Source organism: Bubalus bubalis, chromosome 4, assembly GCF_019923935.1.
Source record: "Bubalus bubalis isolate 160015118507 breed Murrah chromosome 4, NDDB_SH_1, whole genome shotgun sequence".
In the NCBI taxonomy this organism is placed as follows: Eukaryota; Metazoa; Chordata; class Mammalia; order Artiodactyla; family Bovidae; genus Bubalus; species Bubalus bubalis.
The window spans coordinates 7,139,852-7,157,820 of record NC_059160.1 but is presented as its reverse complement, the minus strand read 5'-3'; the positions used below and the strand labels follow the sequence as shown (position 1 = coordinate 7,157,820).

Genomic DNA, 17,969 nt, shown 5'->3' with positions numbered 1-17,969 from the left:
GGAAGTGAGGTCAAGGAGCGGCCGTCGCGGCCTGCGCTCGTTGGTCAGGAGTGGCACGGTGGGCGGGGACAGTAATCGGCGGTCCGTGTGCTGCTACTTGCGGGCATTCTATGAGAATCCACGGCTCTGCTGGTCGCTAGTAGACCCTCGAGTCTGTTGCTGCCTGACTCCAGTCCCCCCCGCCCGCCTGGCCCGGTAGGTACGGCGAGGGCCGTGGGCAAGCAGACACCTTTGGAGGGCGGGAGGAGGGACCGAGGGCCCAGAACTGGCTACAGGGGGTGGGGTGTGGGATTCGCGGACCTCATTGGAAAGACTCCCCTCTAGGATCTCTAAAGGCACGGGTGGCATCCTTGGTCTGCAAGCCCGAGTGGCCCGCTCAGAACCCACCACCAAGTCACCTCTCTCATTTCCCACTTCTTCCCCGCTTCAGTCATTACCGGCCATCTGATATTCCCTGACTCCCAAGTTTCGCCTTAACCAGGGTTTGGTTCCCTTGAGTCTGGAATATGACGGTGGAACGTAGGGCTCTGGATGAGCTTGAACTATTTCCTCACATTCTATGGGCTTCAGTTGTCTGATCTGCACGGGACAGAGTTGGTTCTCTGGTTGACCTCTGTGAGCGGTCACTGTCAAGAACTGAGCATCTCTCCCCTGAGGCAGGTGTCCCGGTAGAACAGTGGCCAGCTCTGAGATAGCCTGTTCATTAAGACTCTTAGTTTAACTGGAAAATCTATGAGTGATCTGTAAGTGATTTGGGCAGTCACTTCATTTTTCTGTGCATTCATCTACACGTTGGTAAAATTGGGCAGCTGTCATCTGAGTAGAGGCCTCCTTTGACTGCTGGTTTTAATATCACACTTATGCTGACTCCCTCTTATCCTTCTGTGCTTATTTTACAACTTTGTTGGCTGTCTCTTAACCCTACTAGAGACAGAAGGATGCAGGGAATGTTGTTCCTGCTGTATTCCTGGCTCCAGAACATTCAAGGAACATGAAAGTTACTCGGTAAATAGTTGGGGAATGTTGCCTAGATAGAAACAGGTGTTGCTTGTGGTGCCTGTGGTTCCTAGGAGAGTAACAGCCGTCTTACCCCAAAACTGCCTTGCCTCCCTTCCCACCCCGCACCCTTCTTCCTTTCTGATGACAGAAGTCAGGAAAAGCAGGAAACCCTACAAATTTCACGTTTTTGACTCCCTGGGCCTCCTGGAAGGCCAGGGTGGGGGAAGTGAGGGGGAAGGATGTTGACCCTCCTTCCTCAGGCACAGTGCCTCACCCAGGTCTCTGTCTCTGCAACAGGGAGATGACCTCCTTATCCTCATTTTGCAGTGAGGAAGATGAAGCTCAGAGAGGCTGAGCAGTTTGCCTTCTGTAGGTCCTGAAGTCAGGCACAGCCAGGGCTCCAGCACAGGGTTCCAGACCAGTTCTCTGAGCATCCCTGCTGTGCTGACATTTATCTTTCTTCCTCCCATCATTCCATGTCTTCACCATGTGTCTCTTGGTCTCTGACCCTGGGCTAGGGACTGGGGCTTCAGGGATTCCGAAAGCTGGCTTCCCGGTATTTGGAGGCTGTGTCATGTCAGGGGAAGTTGCTTTTCAGTTCACTTTCTGTTTTGTATAACACCAAGCTCTGGATCTCACCTTCTTTCACTGGGTTGCTCTCAGCTCCAGAGTCTTGGATATGGACCTTCTTCAGTTCCTGACCTCCATGTCTGTCCTGCTATTGTCTGGAACAGGAGTCACAGACACCCTGAGGACCTCCCTGGACCCGAGCCTGGAGATCTGTATCCTTTGGGGTTGGAGGTATTTTAGAGGGATCTATAAATGAGGTCTCTCTGTACCCACAGTTGCTTGGGGGATTCCAGGGTAGAGGAGGACCCACCCCCCTCAACCAGTAGAAATCGGGGAGAAAAAGTAATGCACTCTAACCAGATCTTGATCAAGTCAGTTCCCTTCTGAGCCTCAGTTTTCCCATACAAATTGAGAAGGCAAGGCATATATTTCAGGACCATGAGGACCCTGAGGATTTTACATGTACCTAGCACTTTCTGTGTGAGACCCTGGGTGGAGACCAAATCCTGGCATTTTGGGCTACCACTAAAAAACCGGGTCTTGAAAGAGTGGAAACTCATAGAGAAGGGTGGGAGGGCACCCCAGGCAGAGTGTACTGTGTGAGCAGAGGAGCGGAGGTTTTGGGAACAGTGAAGGGTTGTGGAAGATGGTGGAAAGACCACAGGGAGGGAAGGGGAGGGCAGAAGCCAGGTCCTGACAGTTGTATTCAGGCTGTTGCGTGTGGAATCCTCTGTGAAATAATGATATGTTGTGGGATTCATATGCTTCTCAGACAGCTTATTAATTCTCTGGGAAGTCCCAGACATGCACATCTATGCCCCTTGCAGAGACTTGCTGGCCAGGAATGGGCCCTCTGGATCAGGACCACTGGATTGTCCAAGCAGGAGAATTGGTGCCAGCTCCTTAACTTAATGGTGCTCAGACAAGAAGATGTTTGAGGTGAAGCGGAGGGAGCAGCTGTTGGCACTGAAAAACCTAGCACAGCTGAACGATGTCCACCAGCAGTACAAGATCCTGGATGTCATGCTCAAGGGGCTCTTTAAGGTGCACGCAGGCAAAGGGCAGCTCATGGCAGGCCTGGTCTTTGATCTGGGCACTGATGGATGAGTAGGAGTTCCCCACGGGGATGGTGTTCAGTGAAGGGGAAGCGAACCCACAGAAGATTTGAAATAGGGCCTCAGTAAACAGGGCTGGGGCTGGTCTGGAAGACCTTGGCAAAGCCACTCAGCCCAGGCGGGCTTCCCTCAGGTGCTGGAGGACTCCCGGACAGTGCTCACTGCTGCAGGTGTGCTCCCAGATGGGCCCTTCCCTCAGGACGAGAAACTGAAGGATGGTATGGTCTTCCCCCCACTGCAACCTTGATCTTCTCCAGCTGCTCCTTCCCTCTTGTTCTTGTCACTCTTCTTTTCCTCTCTGGGAATGCCCTCTTGCAGCACCTTCAAGGAGTCTCTTGGGTGGTTGGGCACTCAGTATAAGATTCTCTGAGTGTTTCTAGGCTCGTTTCAGAGCCAGGTTCTGTATCCCTGACACACATACATTACGTAGTGTTGTCCTGTGCTTGGGGCAGGAGAATCAGGGAGGAGCCTTTGCCCACCTCCAGTCCCGCAATCCTTGCCTTCACCACCCTGACCCTTCTGGTAGAGATGGCAAGGGTGGTTTCCATTTATAGAAGAAAAAAACTGAGGTCTATTGAAGTGACTGGTCCATGGGAGCAGTTACCAGCACTCTTTACTGCTGTTCTAAAAGCCTTGACCTCCTTAAATCCTTTTTGAGACAAGGTGGGACCAACATAAATAAAAGAATATTCTATATCCCTTCATCTCCTCTTCCAGGAAATTCTCTCCAGTGGTAATTTCTCCCCATTAACTGGTTACATTCTAACAATAAAGTGTGTTAGGTCACACTGTCTGAGACAGGACAGAAGTAGCCTTTACATATTGAATGCTGGGCAGATACCATCTCTAATCTCCACTGTAACTGAAGAAGGCACCATCAACTCCAGTTTCCAAGGGAAGGAGGACAGGTGGTTTGCCTGGCTCTTACCTATAAACCTAGTGAATTCCTGAGTTCTTTGTGATTCAGGATTGTTCTGAAGCCCAGAGGTCCCTGCCCCACTTGTCTCAGACCCAGCCTGGCATATCTTTGGAGGAGTCCCCTTATCTCTTTGTGTGGTCTGGCCAGTGCTGGTAAGGACGTGGGCCTTATCTATGGGGGTCACTCAAATAGGCCTCCCCACCTCAACCAGGGCTGGGTGTATAGTTAGTATTCTTCACGCTAGCCTGGGTCAGGGGAACCTGCCACTGTAATGGACACTAAACTCAAACTCATCTGTTGAATAAAAGATATTGGTGGAAAAACTGACCAAAATCAAATAAGGTCTAGGGATTAGTTAATAGTGTTGTATTGATGTTAATTTCCTGTCTTAGATGGTTTGTACAATGGTTATATAAGGATGATAATATTAGAGGAAGCCGAGTAAAGGAATTGTGTGGTGTATTATGTAAGTCTAAAGTTATTTCAAAATAAGAACTTAAGCATTTAAAATAAAATTGGACATATACTAAAAAGAAAACAAGCCCTGATGTGTTCCCTGGCCATCCTAACAGAACTGACCCCTCACAGACACTAGTTAACACCAGGGCCCAGCTCTGGACATTATGGTACCAAGTTGGGGAGGTTAGACCCAACAAAGCCTCATGGGATGCATATGCCTCCATCTGTGCAATGGCACCCCTCTCTGGTCTCCATGGCAAACGAGTCTTCTGAGCTGCGAGGTACGGGGGAAGAAGCATGTCCTTTGGAGTCAGGCAGACCTAGGTTTGCAGCCCAGGTTTGCTGCTCACTAGCTGTCAGCTTCAGTTTCCCGTGTGTGAAATGGGAATTACAGCCACATCTCACTCTGAAGGTGGTTTTGATGATTCGGTGACAGGAATCCCTCAGTACTCACTGCACATGTGGTCAGCCTGTGTGCAGCAGGCACTGTTCCCTTCTCTGGTTAGTGGGCTTGTCGCTGTCCTCTGGAGGGTGTGTAGGGCTGGCCAGGAGGCTGCAGAGGGCCATCTCTGCCAGCCGCTCACCAGAGTCCTCTCGCCAGCTTTCTCCCAAGTGGTGGAGAACACGGCCTTCTTCGGCGACGTGGTGCTGCGCTTCCCGAGGATCGTGCACCACTACTTTGACCACAACTCCAACTGGAACCTCCTCATTCGCTGGGGCATCAGCTTCTGCAACCAGTCTGGCGTCTTTGACCAGGGCCCCCACTCACCCATCCTCGGCCTGGTAAGGACTGGGGCGGAGGAGGTCCGGGAGCCCTCTATGTGATTGCACCATGAGCCTGCTTCAGTGGGGCCTGAATGTCAACCCTTGGTTGCATTTTCTGTGATAAGCCTCGGGCCACCTTGAGGTGCCATTTCAAGGGCTTCTGTGTTGACCTTGGTGCCTGGGGGTCATCACCTGGCCCACATCCATCCCAGCCTTGGAGGGAATGGCCTGCAGGTGAGCAAGATGCGGGAGAAGGCAGAGGATGACTAGCTTTTCCTTATCCGCAGATGGCCCAGGAGCTGGGGATCAGCGAGAAACACTCTGACTTCCAGAACCCATTTAAAGTAGACCGCACAGAGGTGAGCTGCTGGGGCCTGTGGCCCTGTCTGCACTGTGTCTGCCGGGCCCTGGGAGGCCAGGACCAGCAGGAGCAGCAGCACCTAGAGTGGAGTGTGAGGGCTTTGGACTTGGAGCCAGAAATGCCTGGGTCTGGGTCTAACCTACCTCTCACTCACTGGTACCTCTGGGCAAGCTGCTGGCCCTGTCTTAGGCTCAGCTTCCTCTCTGTCCATGCAGGGTGAACCTCAGCTATGAGGGGCAGTCAGGGGCTATGAAGACGTCCATCCCAGGACACAGTAGGCACTGTTCACACCAGGTGAATGGTAGGGAAGCCATGGGAGGTCAGGCCCTGCTTCTCTGCCCTTGAGCCTACCTAACCAGCTTTCGGTCCCACGTTTCTGCTCGTGTTCTCATCCTAGAGCTGAAGTGGGCTCTGAGGGCTGGAGGCCGCAGGGGGAGCAGGACAGACAGCAGAGGGGAGGGTGGGGTCGGAGTGGCCAGGCAGGAAGGGCTGGAGGACTGGCCTCCACAAAGGACAAGCTCTCCCCAGGTGTCGGGGGGTACTGCTGAAGGTCTAGGATTTTGCTGCTGTTTCATGGATGCTGACAGGTTAGAGACATCAGAGTTCATTACAGTGAAAGCAGTTGCTGTTAACCTGGTCATACGTGTTTGCCTTATTTCCCAAGTCTTGGTTGGGGGAGAGAGGTGAAGCAGAGGGGTCCAGACAGATGCCAGTGGGTTTGTATCAAGTTGAGGAACACCAAGCTTGGGAAATCCACCACCTTTATAGTGAACAGAAGCAAACCTGGTCTTTGTTTGTAGACAGACATCACCTCATCCTTCAAGGTTGCTTTCTGTAAGCACGACCTGAGAAATGGCCCAGGTACAGAGGGGTCAGGTGTACCCAGCAAGAATGCAGGGACGCTCAGGGCCATAGAGAGGATTCTATACACACTCCCACCACCACCACACACACACACCAGTCCATCCACCAGCCCTGTGTGTCTTGGCTTAACTAACATTTCTACATGAATGCCTTATTCCGTATCATAATCTGATCCGAAGAGACTAGGACCACGTTTGTTTAGTTCGTCTAAGACTGCTGTCAGTAGGACTGTAACTAGCAAGATGAGGCCACGTGCAGTGTTGATCTTAACCATATGCTCCAGGGTCCTGAACTCAACCAGCTCTGATAAGTCCTAGGGGATCAGTAGATCTTATATTAGAAAATCAGGATGTCATCTGAGACCAATCTATGATCTCTTAGTACCCACACAAGAGTTTAGACTGAGCTGCTGATCTTCAGTGTCATTGCTAGTGGCTACCAGGGCCAATTTGTGTGTGTGTTCAGTTGCTCAGTCATGTTCGGCTTTTTGCAACCCCACAGACTATAGCATGCCAGGCTCCTCTGAGCATAGGATTTTCCAGGCAGGAATACTGGAGTGGGTTGCCATTTCCTTCTCCAGGGGATTTTTCCAACTCAGGGATCGAACCTGCATCTCCTGAGTCTCCTGCATTGCAGGCAGATTCTTTACCACTGAGCCATTGGGGAAGCCTGATACTGGGGCCAGTAGGTAGACCCAAAGCCATCTTCATCTGCATCGGGGAGGCATTCCATGGTCCACTGTCTCCCACTTGATTTGGGTCACCACTGCATTGTTTGAGCTAAACAATGGGGGCAGTGTTACCATGGAGTTTAGGAGTTGCTCAGTTGCCTCAGTTGCCCTATGTGGTATAACCCAAGGTCGATCAGGGATCAGGACAGGCGGAAGGATTCATACCAAGATTGGACTGAGGCAAGGTTGTACTGGTCTGTGTGTCTGTGCGGGGTTACTTCGGGAGCTGCCTTTGATGGCAGCAGGCAGAGCCAAATAGTTTCGCAGTGACCTCGTCTATGTGAATTTTCCTGTCACGTGGTTGAGAATGACACACTGGACAGTTGGTCTGACTCAACTGCAGCTGCCACTTGGCTTGCACGAACCCTAGGATTGTTTGGCCAGGCGGCAGTGCTGGCCTGTAAGGGACAAAGAGAATTAATTGTTCCACATGCCTCCTGGGGGCTAAGGCAGTCCCTCCCTAGAATATTGCTGCAAAATCAACATGTCACATCCCAGGACCTATAATTTCACTTTTCTCCAGTTATTCCCTACTTTTACCTAGACTTTTTGTCTGAAAGGGTTAGAAGTGAGTGGGACAAGAGCATTTTTTGCAAAATTTTCACAGACACCTATTTCCCATCTTGGCCCACATGGGCCACTATAAGGGGACTTGGCAAGGAGTGTACTTAGCCAAGTGGTCATTATTATTTTTTTGGAGAAGCGGGGTGTGCCATGTAGCATGTGAGATCTTTGTTCCCTGACCAGGGATCGAACCCATGCCTGCTGCAGTAGAAGTGTGGAGTCTTAACCACTGGAGTGCCAGGGAAGTCCCCCAGGTGATCATTATTCTGATGATCTTGGGCCATACTGTTCCATCCAGGGTCTCTAGGTGGTTGAATCAGAGATTCAGAGTCCTCTGCTTTATGTCAGTCCGTGGTGGTGGGTGTACTGCCATATCTAGTACAGTGACACGTATAGGTGGCAGTGCCAGTCAACTGGGCAGTGTCGGCTCGATCAGCAGTTTGATTCTGGTCAGTCTCATCAGAGAATTAGCTATGGGCATCTAAACGAGTGACCCAGACTGTCCTGTTGTCAACCACGGTTTGTTTCCACAGGTCATGGCCCCCGAGAGGGATGGCCATGTGTGACCTGCCAGTTTGCAGGCTGCTTATCTGCCAGACCAGATGGCTAGGACGCTGACAACAGTCAGTAAGAATACAGCATGCCTGGTCGCTAGAAATACCATCTAGGCAAGAGTCACGGCTTTTAATTCAGGTTGTTGTCTTACTGGACTTTATGACAGTTGGTCTCCCAGCATCATCCCTGGGGCTGGATGGCTGCTGCCGCCCATAGAAACCCACCCCCAGGTTGGTGATTTGCTGGGAGGACTGAGTCCTGTGAGTCACTGGTTAATACTCCTGTGTGTTGTTGTCCTCAAGGCTCTAATTTATTACAGTGCAAGGATCCACAATAAAATCAGCAGTAAAAAAGGTAAAAGGCTCCTGGGATGAAGTCTAAGGGAACCTGGACACAAGCTTTGACGTGTCTCTCCCAGTGGAGTCACACTGGGCACACTTTATTCCCCCAGCAACAGGTTATGAAAACATGTGTGAGAAGTCATCTATTAGGAGGGCCGGTTAAAGACGCAGCACCCAGAGGTTTTACCAGGGACCGGTCACATAGGCACCCTCTGCCTGCTGCTGCTGCTAAGTTGCTTCAGTCGTGTCCGACTCTGTGTGACCCCATAGATGGCAGCCCACCAGGCTCCACCATCCCTGGGATTCTCCAGGCAAGAACACTGGCTTGGGTTGCCGTTTCCTTCTCCAATGCATGAAAGTGAAAAGTGGAAAGGAAGTCGCTCAGTCGTGTCCGACTCTTCGCGACCCCATGGACTGCAGCCCACCAGGCTCCTCCGTCAATGGGATTTTCCAGGCAGGAGTACTGGAGTGGGGTGCCATTGCCTTCTCCGACCCTCTGCCTAATACATACCAAAATTCCACACTCCAGAAGGGAAGCACGTGTTTGTGGCATAAACCACACTTTTGTACGGTTTAGGCACAGGGCGCCACTCTTATCAGTCAGGGTAATGGAAATCCCTCCCAGAATCCTGGTTCCCAGACACCAGCCAAGGGCCAAGTTCCGAGACGCCACCCAAGGGCCGGCCTTAGATGCAGGCCCTTCAAAGGAGAGCAGTCAGGCCAGCTTGGTTAAGAGCACCATTAGCGCTTCATTCAGGTGAACAATCAGTGGCGTTCCTGAGTAGAGGAACCTCTGACTCGAGGGCCCTGTTGAACTAGTGGCTTTGCTTCAGGTGATGGAGTGGGCGATACGCTTTTTCACACTAGCATAGCTGCCTCCCCTTCATGTGAAACCAAGATGACACACCCTGCACTGCGGCCTGCTGCCACCACAGCCCTGATAAACAGCCTGGACAAGAGCAGCAGGACTGATTCTTGGTGTACCCGGCAGGGACACGCAGGCAGGCTCCAGGCTGTGGCAGGTTGCCTTTCCCAGCGCGGGCTCTCATGGAGATGTTTTCCTGCTGTGATGCTGGCTCTCCTTGCCCTGTAGATCATGAAATGAATGCCTCTCCCACAGGAGGTGGGCCTCAGAGAGAACAGGCTCCAGAGAGGTGTGATTTAGTGTCATCGTAATATGCTCTGCTTGGATATAGCCGTACAGAAGCAGCACACTTCCCTTCTCATCAGCTGGGGACGGTCCCAAGATTTTACTCACTTTTCAGTATCCAGTGTAGACCCCTCCGCCAGCACGTTTCTGAGATGACCTTTTTTTTTTAAAGGTCATCTGTGCTCTATTGCGCAGCACCGGCCCCTCATGGAACCTGCATTGTAGGGCTCCTGGGAGGCCAGCCCCTGCCCCCACCCCAAATACCCCGGTCCTGCCTGGCTCCCAGCCCGGTGCAGGGTGGATGGGCTGGGGGACCAGAATTCCTGTCCATGAAGTCCACGCTGGGCTCAGTCCTGGCCTCCTGGGCCCCTGGGGGCTGGACAGGGTGGGCGAGGTGAGATGGGAGAGCCCCCATCAAGTTCTCTGGGGCCCAGGGCCTATCCTGGCAGTTTCTTTGAGGTATCCACTTGGGGAGGCCGGCAGCAGCCCAGGTTTACTCAGCTCCCCCCATGCACTGCCTCCATACCAGTGGGTATTCTGGGAGGGCCCCTACTTATGATACTAGAGCCAGCTTGTATCAGGCTTTGGGCTGGCCACTGTCCCCGTCCAAAGGGAGCTGGCCCTCTCCCTGCTGTTCAGATGCTTACAGACTGCTGGGGAAGGTACCAGAGGAGCACAGTCCCAGTCGAGCGTGATCATTGGAACCAGTGGAAGAGGGAAGTGTCATGAGCCATGGGACCCATGAGAGGAAACCTGTGGAAGCAGGTGGCCAAGGCTCTGGGACAAGTAAGAGTTGCCAGGTGGACCATCTCAGGGAAGACCTTCCAGGGAGAGGGACTGGCTTGCATGAAGGCTCAGAGGCAGAGCGCATGCCTTCATTCAACGTTTAGTGAGCATCTGCTGAATCCCAGCCACCAGAGAAGCCCTCCGGCTCTGCCCACCTGGGAAAGGCATTCTGGTTGGAGGAGACAGACAGTCAATAAAAAATCCATGGTAGATGGTGACAAGGGTGATGGAGGAAAAGGCAGAGGCACGTGGTTAAGGAATTCCAGGGATAAGGTGAGGATATCGTTGCTTTTCATGTGACTTGGACACAGGAGGTTCCAACTGCAAAGACCTGAAAGCAGCAAGCGAGCCAGCCCTATCTCTGGGGGAAGAACTTTCCAGACTGGAGGGGCAGCGAGTGCAAAGGCCCTGAGTTGGAAGCGTATTTGGAAGGGCAGGAGCATGGGAAGGGGAGGTCAGAGTTGTAGTCCAGATCATAAGATCCCTTGCAGGTCTTCTCCAGGGCTTTGGTGTTTACTCCGGGACCCAGAGGAGCAGGGCCAGGGGCTCTGACTTAGCCCTTTTAGGGGTCAGCCTGGCAGCCGCGTGGCAAATAGTGTGAGGACCAGAGTGGAGACAGATCCTGGTGAGGAGACCGCTGTGCTGGTCCGTTTGGAGTTAACAGTGGCTTGAACCAGGGTGACAACAGTGAGGCTGTTGGGAATGGTGAGATTTTGGTTCTGTTTTGAAGGTAGAGCCAGTAAAATTTACTAAGGAAGCAAATATGGAGTGAAAGAGAGGCATTAAGGATGACTTGACAATTTTGGAAGAATGGGGTTGCTATTTTCCACCAGATGAGCAAAGTGGTGGGGCGAGTTTGAGGGCTGGATTGGGGATCAATGCCTTGTTTCTGGACCTAATGGGCATCTGAATGAAGATGTCAAGGAGGTAACTGATTTTGACTTGACTGATGTCAGGGAGGAGGACTAGATTTCAGGGGAGAGCTTATGAAAGCCAGAGCTGCAAATGTGAGAGTCGTGCCGATGACAGACCATGTCCCATCACTCCAGGGGGCAGGGGGACGGGCCAGATAGAGCGGTGGTCTGGGATGGGCCTGCAGTTAGAGATGAGAGAGTGAGGAGGAGCTCACAGAGCACCCCAAGAGGGATCAGTCAGTGGAGTAGTAGCAGACCCAAGAGAGAATCAGTTCCCTGAGGCCATGTGACAGGAAGGAGAGTGGACGTGCCATCGGACGCCGCTGCAGGGTCAGGAAGGTGGGGCTGGGAATTGGCCGCCGAACTTAGCAGCGTGAAGACCAGCCCTCAGAGAGCTGGGTAAAAGCTCTTTTGGTCAAGTGGTGGGGATAAAAGACTGAGTTTCAAGAGAAGGAGATGAAAGGAAGTAGACTCATCCCATCAAATACAGCTGACTCTTTTGAAAAGTTACTCTCTTTTTTTTGTTTTTAATGTTAGTTTCAGGTGTGCAGCATAGTGATTCAGTGTTTTTACAGGTTCTGCTCCATTAAAAGTTATTACAAGACAGAGGCTGTAATTGCCTGTGCTGTGCAGTATATCCCGGAGAAGGCAATGGCACCCCACTCCAGTACTCTTGCCTGGAAAATCCCATGGACGGAGGAGCCTGGTAGGCTGCAGTCCATGGGGTCGCTAAGAATCGGGCACGATTGAGCGACTTCACTTTCACTTTTCATGCATTGGAGAAGGAAATGGCAACCCACTCCAGTGTTCTTGCCTGCAGAATCCCAGGGACGGGGGCGCCTGGTGGGCTGCCGTCTGTGGGGTCGCACAGAGTCGGACATGACTGAAGCGACTTAGCAGCAGCAGCAGCAGCAGTGCAGTATACCCTTGTTACCTATTGTAAAGAGATGTGTTTTCAAGGGGAGCAGACCCAACGGGAGACTAACTGGAGGAGGGCGTGGGTTCCAGGGGATATCTTAGTCGGATGGGAGAGCAGAGTGAACAGCATTTGCATGTTGCATGTTGAGGGGACCCACCCGTGGCAGGGGTGGGGAAGAACCCCCGGTGTAGGGGTAGGAGAGTCACTGGAGCCTCATCCCTGAAGAGGTGAGGAGGGAGAGAAGGGCGAGCTATTGCCTGGGGGAGGGGTGGCCTTGCCTGGAAGAGCAGCGTGGGCACAGCAGCATGGGTCCGTGGGTGTGGCGGAGGGGGCTCACGGAAGCTGTCTCCTTAGCGTCTCCATTCTCTGTGAAACAGGAAGCAAGGTCACGGTCTGCGAGTGAGGAGGGGAGAGAGATGGAGGCTCGAGGAGAAGGTCTGTCTAGGAGAGCAGGACAGGGAGTGGACCAGGGCAACATCCTGGGTTTCCAGGCAGCAGGGAGGGCCCGCTGGAGGTCAGCATCCGAATTTAAAGTAGGCATTAGCCAGGCCCAGCTGGGAGGAGAGCCAGGAAAGGACTAGGCGTTGTTTCTCTGCTGACCCAACCTGCTGGGGCTGGAGGGGCCAGGATCTCTTGACTGGTCCTTCCCCAGCCAGAGTCAGAGGATGGGGTCCTCTGTGGCCCGAGGGGTCTGCTGGCTCCTTCTTGCTTCCCAGGAGGATCCGAAGTAACTGGTAGGGATAGGAGGCAGTGTGATCGGGGAAGCACAGGGCAGGGAGCTTGGGAGGCTTGGGGGCTAGTCCCAACTAGGACTAGCTGTGTGACCTGTGCAGATCATTACCCTCTCTGGGCTGCACTTCTCTGGCTTCATCCCATCTTCCAGACTTGTGGTTCAATCTAACACAGTAGGTGGATTACTCCACAAGGTGGAGCTCCTAGTTTGTTATTAACGTCTGCCTTGACCAACATCAGATTTACCATATGAACAAGTAAAAGGGCATATTTCCCAACAGAGTTATCTGAGTTGTGGATATTACTGTATTTCATACTCTAACATGATTCATTCATTCATTAAAAAAATACATACTAAGCGCCACCTGTCGGCCCATCAGACCACACTGGGGGCTTGTGTCACAGTGAGCGGCACCCCACACTATCCACCTGTCCTTGGGGAGAGTGTGATCCAGTGGGGGCAACAGGCACGAAGCAGGTGTCACGGAAGCAGGTGGTCGCAGGGGAGAAGCACTGAGAAGGAACCGGAGGAGACAGCCCCAGCCGGGAAAGGGCAGGAGTCACCCCAGGGATGGGGACCGCTGAGCTGCAGCTACTGTGGCAAAGAGGGTGGGGACCGGGAAGAGCATTCTGGGCCTGGGGCACAGCATGTGCAGAGGGCTGGAAGTGGGCACAAAGGAACCCAGGAGCCAGAAATGAGGGGGGAGGAGGGGTGGGCAGGGTGGGCCTGCACATAGAGCTGTGTGGAGAGTCAAGGAAGGGTTTCAGCAGGAGTGCGATTTACATTTTGAAAATATCTGATTGCAGCGAGGAGAATGGCTTCAGAGGGACCAAAGTGGGTGTGGAGAGACCCTGGGATGTGCCGAGGTTTATCAGGAGAGGTGTAGGGGGGTGGTGGTGGGGTTAGTGATATGATAGGTGAGACAGAAGAGATGGGTTTGAGACTTAGGGGTTAAAATGGGCCAGACCTTGGCAATGGACTGTGATGGGTTTGGACCTGCGGCTGGGGAAGTGGGGGGTGGGTGGGGGTGATGCTTGGTTTCTGCCCTACTTGCTGACTGGGATGTGGGACTCTGCTGTTCATGAGGACACGGACTCTGGAAGGGGACTGGGTTTTGGGGAGATGGAGCCATGCTGAGTTCGGGGCACATGTGCACACACGTGGAGGTGTCAGACAGGCATTTAGATAGGGAGATGCAAATCTGAGGGGTGACGGACTGTAGAGGTGCGACAGAAGCCCTGGGTTCAGATGAACCAGTTTGGAGAGTCGGGGAGGAAGAGCTGAGGGCCTGGGGGTTGCCCCGGCCAGAGTCCCATCCTCCTCCCGCCCGGCACGCCATATGTTCCTATCTTCTCACTGGGTACCACCCTGCACCCACTAGGGAAGCCACAAGCCTGGGCATCACTGTCATCTTCTTTCCATCTCTTGCCAGGTCTGGCAGTTTAACCTCTAATCCAGCTGCTTTCTATATACTTCCTTGCCTACACCTTGCAGCTTGTCCGCAAGCAGTAGGACCCCTGTTGTCTTACGCTCGCTGACTGCCCCCTCCCACCAAAGGTTCTGGGGGCCCATGGTGGGTCTTGGGCACTCAGCCCCCTTTACCCCGAGTGCAGTCTGTCGCTTGTTTCTCAAATGTGCTGTGCAGGTTCAACACCCGTCCCTCTTCCTGGAATGTCCTCTTCCCTTACCCTGTTGGCTTGGCAAGCTCCTGCTTAATCTTTTGAGACCCATTCAGCAGTTTTCCCCGAGCCCATTTACTAGCTCCATGTCCGTGGGCTTCCCCCAAGGCCAGGGCCTGTGTCTCAGTGACCTTCCTGTACCCACAGCCCACAGCAGCCTAGCTCAGAGCACACTCTTTGCTGCCAACTGACCTAATAGACCTCTCTGCTTTTCCCCTCAGTTCATCTCCAGCACTGACCCTTTCCAGAAGGCCCTGAGGGAAGAGGAGAAACGCCGGAAGAAAGAAGAGAAGCGGAAAGAGATCCGTAAAGGCCCTCGGATCTCAAGATCACAGTCTGAGTTATAGCCCTGGAGCGGGCCAGGGCTCACGGGACCAGGAGGCGGCCAGTTGGGAGGAAAAGGACATTGCAGAAGCGTAGCTGATGGTGAGCGCTGGTGCCTTCAGAGAGGAGGCCAGAGTCTGCTTGGCCCCCTGGGGCTGGCTCCGAGCCCTCACTGAAGGGACTGGGCCACAGAAGGCTGGACTTCCTCCCAGGGACCTCCTTGGAGGGGTGCCAAGGGATCTTCCAGAGGGCGCTGTTCTGCAGACCTAACCCTGTGGAGATGCTGGGGGAAGCAGGAAGGATCCTAGGCTGGACTCCCTCCCCCACGACCGTGGGTTAGGACCGCTGGCCCGCTGGCAGCCGCTCCTCATGGGGAGGCTGCAGAACTAGGCTCTGACCCATGTGCAGAGGTGTCATGCCTGCTGCTGGGCCCACTGTGTCACTGAGTTGCTGGGCACAGATCCTAGCCCCCTGCAGAGAAAATAAAAGCCAGCAAATGCTCTGGGCTGACCGAGGCTGGTTTGGGCCCCAGGGAGATGTGAGCCTCTCCACAGAGCAGGTAAAGGGGGCCTGGGCAGGGGGGTCCGGGGCCCTCAGCTGTAGAGACCACCTTAGAGAATGTTCTGCCTACCCAGGAGGAGCCTCAGGCCCTGGCAGGGCAGCAAAGCAGAGGCTTGGCTTCGGCCTCCTATTCACTTCTCAGCACCGTCCTTGATGAGGGGTCAGTGTTGGGAAGGGACCAGAAGTACCCTTCCTGGGAGGGTGTTTAGCCCAAGACAGTCTTGGAGCAGCCTGATCTCTGTCCTCAGGTATTGAGGGACAGTCATTGAGCAGGCAGGCCCAAGGAAGAATCAACTTGTCCTCTCTGGCAGTGCAGGGAGCCCCTGGGCCTGTTGGGGGCGCTGTTGGGGAACAGGCTGGAGCTCTGCAGGAGGCTGTACTTTGTAGCGGAAGGGCTGCTCCCAGGATGGATGGGCCAGACAGCAAGCCCCCTGTGTCAGGAGGCCTGTAAGCAGAGACCAGGGCCAGGGGGGTGGGGGGCTGCAGAGGGACTCAGGACCTGAGTAGGCAGCCGCCCTTCAGTCATGCCCTTCCCAGGCAGAGAAGGGAGGGGCTCGGGGGAATTCTAGCTCTGTCTCTTGACTTTGCCAAGCCAGGGAAGAGACACACAGCTATCCCCAATATCCTACCACTAACGGAGCCCAAGGGAGACCCAGGGTCTTAGCCCATCAGACTTGCTGAGTGACCCTGGCCCACCCCTTCCCTGTGCTGTGGCTTCATTGGTGTAATGAATTTGATAATGCCTGAACCCTCTGCCCAGCCCTAAACTGCTTCTCTGAGGTTGGGGCCTGGTTTCTCAGTGACAAGAGCCCTTCTCTGATGGTTCTTCATTCATCCCAGAGATGTGGTGAGCGCTCACTGTATGCACAGCCAGAGAGAGAGGGGCCTAGTCTTAACCAGTCTTCACTTCTGCCCCATTTTAGCACCTTTATCCTCTGGAACTCTTCCTTCTACACCTTCATTTCTCTCTGTCTCGGTTGATGCCTTCCTCTCCACCTTCCATGAGCCCACGTTTTCCCCTCTGACACCTTAAAAGGTACAAACAGAACCACTCTGCTCTCTTCCTCCCTGGGCAGGTCTAGCTGGGAGCTGAGGGAACAGCTGCAGAGTGGGAGGCACTGTGCCCACTTACCTGACCTGATGTTCAGGCAGCCCTCTGCAGTAGCTTACTGAGGCTCTGTGATGGGAGGGGCATTGAACCAAAGTGAAAGTACGTGGTATGGTGTGCCAGCAGACTACCCCCTAGTGTGGGAGCCCTGCGAGAGCCACTGAATGGTGGAGTTGAAGGTGGCACTGTCCAGCTCAGCGCCTGGCCAGAGCAGGGCAGCAGGGTTTGGTTTTCTGTTTTAAGGTGAGACTTCTATCATCTATATCAACTCTCCTGCATGTAAACAATGAAAAGAACATTTGTGTCTCCCCTACCCTCCCCATAAGGTACTTTGCTATACATGTTGATTATAAAAAGTAATTTTAAGTAACACTGATATGCCAAGAAGAAAGTATGATTCACCCTAATCTCACCACTCCATAACCATAACTGACGCTCAACTGTTGGACCTTCCATCCTTTTTGCCCTTCATGTGCACACAGATCACATGTGATTTTTCAGTTACCAATACAGTAGCTACCTTGTATGAGCACTGCGTGTGAAGCCTTATCCATGTGCTGGCTTGCAGTAGCTCCTCTTGCCTCAGGGCCTTTGTTTGCTTTGTGTGTTCCCCTGGCTATACCAGATGCAGTTGTCACCACAGAATTTTAGGTTTCCTCTTAAATATCAGTGTCTGTTTAATTCAACGGGCTGGAAGCTCTCAGAGGGCAGAATCTGTCTCTTTGCCTGCCACAGAGATATTCAATAAATACTGTCAAATGAGTGTGCAAGTGATCTCACTTCATCTTCACCACTCCAAGGGGGCACTGTTCCCCTCGTTTTCTAGAGATGACAAAAATGAGAAAGAAAACAAAACAAGACAGAAGTTATTTAACCAGCCCAAAGCCACAGGGTTCATAAGTGGATCCATATGTCCATATGGTTATCTCCACCCAACCTGTGAACTCAATTTTAAGTTTTGACCACCAAGCAACTGCTCTCACCAACTAGTGAGACAGCTTTTCCCTTTTAACAATATATTGTGAAAGTCTTTGTCAATAATATACATTTGATATCTATTGTATAGATATACAATAGATATACAATAGATATCTATTGCATAGATATACAATAGATATACATGGCATACGTTTAACTATGCCATGGTATTACATTGTGTGGATGTAATGTATTCATCAGGTCCTTATTGAGCTTCCCAGTTTTTCCAGGTTACAGGGGATTCCGTGATGAACATCTTTGAACACATGTGCTTGCGCACTTCTCGGAGCACTCGTCCTTTTATTCCTTAGTATAAATTCCTAGAAACCTGCACATTTGTTTACATCGTGACCAGCTGCGAGGTGGGGAAGTGAGGTGGTTGAAGAAGTGGGAATCCGTGGGTAGGTTGCGCCTCAGAATCTCTGCGGAACTCTTTGTCAAAATGTCGTGCTCGCACCACACCCCTGAAGCCCTGTGGTGGTTCCGGGGCACTGGCACTATCTTAAAGGACTGCAGGAGATTCGGAAGTACCCAGGGGGAGACCGCTGGAGTAAACACGTGGTCGCGGCAGATGC

General features: G+C 52.8%; 1 protein-coding gene across 3 annotated transcripts; it reads left to right on the top strand.

The window, feature by feature from the left end:
* The first annotated feature begins 44 nt into the window (after positions 1 to 44).
* On the top strand, positions 45 to 17,179 carry CCDC134 (coiled-coil domain containing 134). Of its 3 annotated transcripts, none has more exons than XM_006068911.3 (7): positions 45 to 195; positions 1,663 to 1,781; positions 2,492 to 2,613; positions 2,818 to 2,902; positions 4,664 to 4,845; positions 5,115 to 5,186; positions 14,645 to 17,179. In XM_006068911.3, the coding sequence occupies exons 2-7, from the start codon at positions 1,679 to 1,681 to the stop codon at positions 14,768 to 14,770; spliced, it is 690 nt and encodes a 229-aa protein (XP_006068973.1). In that variant the 5' UTR covers positions 45 to 195; positions 1,663 to 1,678; the 3' UTR covers positions 14,771 to 17,179. The 3 variants fall into 3 exon arrangements, with proteins under 3 accessions (XP_006068973.1, XP_006068974.1, XP_006068975.1); XM_006068912.3 differs by having other exon boundaries at positions 62 to 199; XM_006068913.3 differs by lacking the exon at positions 45 to 195 and having other exon boundaries at positions 1,662 to 1,781; positions 2,485 to 2,613.
* Positions 17,180 to 17,969: the final 790 nt, after the last annotated feature.